The sequence below is a fragment of the Arachis duranensis genome, chromosome 8, assembly GCF_000817695.3.
Source record: "Arachis duranensis cultivar V14167 chromosome 8, aradu.V14167.gnm2.J7QH, whole genome shotgun sequence".
Taxonomy (NCBI): Eukaryota; Viridiplantae; Streptophyta; class Magnoliopsida; order Fabales; family Fabaceae; genus Arachis; species Arachis duranensis.
Window position 1 is genome coordinate 49,463,596 of NC_029779.3, and position 3,590 is coordinate 49,467,185.

At 27.0% G+C, this 3,590-nt stretch overlaps 1 protein-coding gene across 1 annotated transcript in view; it reads right to left on the reverse strand.

Annotated features, from left to right (window-relative positions):
* Positions 1-934: 934 nt before the first annotated feature.
* The window catches only part of LOC107463459 (uncharacterized), a 3,057-nt gene continuing 401 nt past the window's right edge, over positions 935-3,590 (reverse strand). The window contains 6 exon segments of the mRNA XM_021130011.2: positions 935-1,180; positions 1,445-1,541; positions 1,645-1,800; positions 2,252-2,317; positions 2,418-2,520; positions 3,430-3,590. The exon segment at positions 3,430-3,590 is cut by the window's right edge and continues 46 nt beyond it. Coding sequence (XP_020985670.1) covers positions 1,058-1,180; positions 1,445-1,541; positions 1,645-1,800; positions 2,252-2,317; positions 2,418-2,520; positions 3,430-3,590 — 706 coding nt within the window. The 3' untranslated portion in view covers positions 935-1,057.

Consider the following 3,590-nt stretch of genomic DNA (forward strand, 5'->3'; position numbering starts at 1 on the left):
ACAGATCTGCAGGATCTTTTAATGTGGGATATTCATTTTTCAATCCTTCGTCAAGATGACGACGAAGGAAAATCATGGCTTTGGCTTTATCCTTCTGGGATGCATTATTTTCAGCCTTAATGGTATCTCCAATATCCATTGAATCAAGATGGATTTCAGCATCTAATATCCATGATAAATAATTGTTTTAAGACTCTAGTATTAAAATAATTAGCTCAATAATATTTATATATATATAATAATATTATATGTTGTATTGTGTATATATATATACAAAGATAGAAAGAAGTATTAAAAACAAAAAGAGACAGAATTGCATTTGTTTATTGTTACTATCTCAATATAATAAAGATGATTAATATTGCTATTAATATTATATGTAAAGAGTAATAGAAAATAGAATTTAAAATACTTATAAAATAAAAGAAGAAAAAAAATTGTAGTAGAAATATAAGGAGAAGAGTATTTGATTGTAACATGAAGAGAAAATAGATTTTTTTATTACTTGCTTATGTTGCTATCTAAAGCCTAAGATCATTCCTCTATTTATACAAATTCAAGGTTCACATTTTCAAAGGTTGGAAAGCATGCACCGCACATTCTTAAATGCATGTACTTTCCAAGAGTGCTTGCTGAGTAGACATAGAATGGATATGGACATCCATATCGTAACAAATTTTATTATTTTTTCACCATATACAAAACTCATTTTGATACTAAGTCACTAAATCCATAATCTAATTATCTTTTAAAAAAAATCATATCTGTTCTCCAAATTAAAATCATTTGATACAAAATTTAATCGATATTCCTATCAAAATCAAACAAAATTCAAGCGAAACAATTGTGAATTGGTTTGAATTCAATATGCCTCTTCTAAAACTGTAGGTGGTTCAATTTTAATGCCAAAACTTATTGATTAGTTTTGGTTTGTGTCTTCTTTGAAATAATAGTAAAAGAAAAAAGCATTGAATTGAATCGCATACTTTACAAAATTTATAAAAAAAAAAAAAACTATTTAAGTACACTTGTAACCTTGTTTTTAAAACATTTAACTTCAAAGCTCATCATGTTCATCATCACTTTCCGAATGGCCATCGGCATGAACTGTGCTGTAGAAAATAAATTCATGATCAAGCATTTCTTCCAGTGATAATTTTCCATCTTTATTGTCATCAGCCTACATCAACAATATAATTTTGAATATTCAAAATAAATAAGTAAATAAACGGTTTTTCTTGTTATTGTAGAAACTGAAAGATCATATAAATCATGTAAAATATTTTATATTATTATTTTAATTTAATTTATTTTTTTAGATAAATAATTAATATAAAAAATAATTATTTTTATTAATATAATTTTACGTGATTGAATATTTATATTGATCGTAAATCAAAACTAAATTATTTTAAAAATGCACAAGTTCATAAAAATAACTAACCTCATTCATTAAATAGTAGGTGTAATATTTAGCATAAGCTAGCTCTCCTGGGTAGAGATAAGGGAGTATTGGTATTAATTCTTCCGGTGATAAGAATCTGCCAAATATATAATGATAATAAGGATAACTTTAATTATTAGTAGAGTAATTAATATTAAAGAATAAAGGAAGTATTTAGAATGAAAAACATAAAGACGTACTGGTCCTTATTCACATCAAGCTCAGAAAACTTGTCCTTTGCATTGGGTACATTTGTTCCATTACTTTCAAAGTCCATATAACTTTCGTATGTCACATATACATGGTCTTCAAATTCTTTGAAATCAAGTTTCCCATCGGTTCCATCATCAATGCGCCTGTATTCAAATAAAACATTATTTTTTTAGTTAAAAATTATTAAATGATAATTTAATTAAGTATCATTTAGTAGTTCTTACTTCTTATTTATTATCTTCATATAAAATTGTATAAGTATTCATTATAAAGTCTGATGACTAGTCATTATATGAAAATGTCTTTGGATAAAGATGATAGCTGATAATTCTTAGATAATAATTTAAGTAAAATGATTTAATTATTCTCACATATTGTTTTATTTTTGTTGTTGAAGCTGTCTTCAAAATTATTATTTTTGTTTCTCCTTCATAAAGAAATTTTAAATGAGATAATGTTCAATTCAGTCTTTTAAGTTTATTAAAACGGTTTTTGATTTTTGAAAATAATCAAATTAGTCTCTAAAAAACTAGTTTGATGAAGGCTGATAATTTTAAAAACCAAATTGAAAATTAAGATGGTAAGAATGCTTACTTAAGTCTATCTCGTAACAACCATTTCAACATATTTTGATTTTCACTATCTTCAGGGTGCAAAAAGCTGCAATACATGAGTAAACCAGAACAATTTCAAATGGTGTATGTAACACATAGAAGAATATTGAAATAATGAAAGATGAAAAAAAAAGGAGAAATAATACTCTCTAAGCTCTGTGAAGTTGAGAACTGCATTGTGATCAATATCTGCAGTATTAAATTTCTCCATCCACCATCCTGCTTCACCATGCCCCATCTCTCTTTTCTCTGTTTCATAAAAAAATTGCATTCTTAAACTTATTTTCAATTTATATTAAGTCATTGATCATGTTTATATCTACAACAAGTTATTATAAAGAAGTAAAATACAAAATTAAATGATCAACCTTTGAGGTTTTGACTTAGATCTCTCACATTTTTAAAATTATCATTAGAAGTCATATATATTCATATCTTTAACTTATTCTCTCTGTTTTGTCTGATTACTAAGAACCAAATGATAGTAAAAACTTTTGTATCATAATATTAGGAAAAACTTTCATATTTTTAATTGCAACCACAGTCACATTATACATAACCAACTACAAAATCTTAAGAGAACTATCACTACAAAATCTAACTATTGTGGTGAGAGATCTAACATGCAAAAAAATTTTCAAAGTGTGAACTCTTTTTATGAGTCTCATAACACATATACATGAACGTGATCATACATGGTTATGATTATTTTGTAATTGCAATCGTTTCGTAGAACATTAAGTTTTGTGAGCATAAAATTTTGCATAAAAAGCAGATTCTTTATTGTGATTACATAACAAACAAAATTTTATGATTTAGAGTTGATTGCAACCACAATGACACTACGAATTTGAGGGCAATATTATTATTTTAGATAGAAATTAATGTGCAGTCGACTTCACATAAAGTTGATAATTAAGAGCTATTAGATGAAAATTTAGTTAAATCATCAAATTATATAACGACTTAGGAGGCATAAATAAACTTTCTGTCATAACTCAGGGGCATAATCGATAAAAAATTACGAGCAGTTATCTTCTTATGAAGTTAATAGTTCAGGACCATTAGATAATTGAAGGTGTTTGATTTTAATGATTTTCGACTATCAACTTGGCATGAAAATAACTGCACGGCTAGAAAAGATGAAAAGAAAGATACCTATATCGTTCTGAGAAAAATTAGGCAGATACTCTCGGAAAGAGAGAGCTGAATCTTGATCCATGTCTTTGGAATCCAACTCAGCCTGCGTGACATAATCCAACCTCTCCATGGCTCGTTGCGTGATCCAAGCCTGCAATTCATTGAAACTAACGGCACCA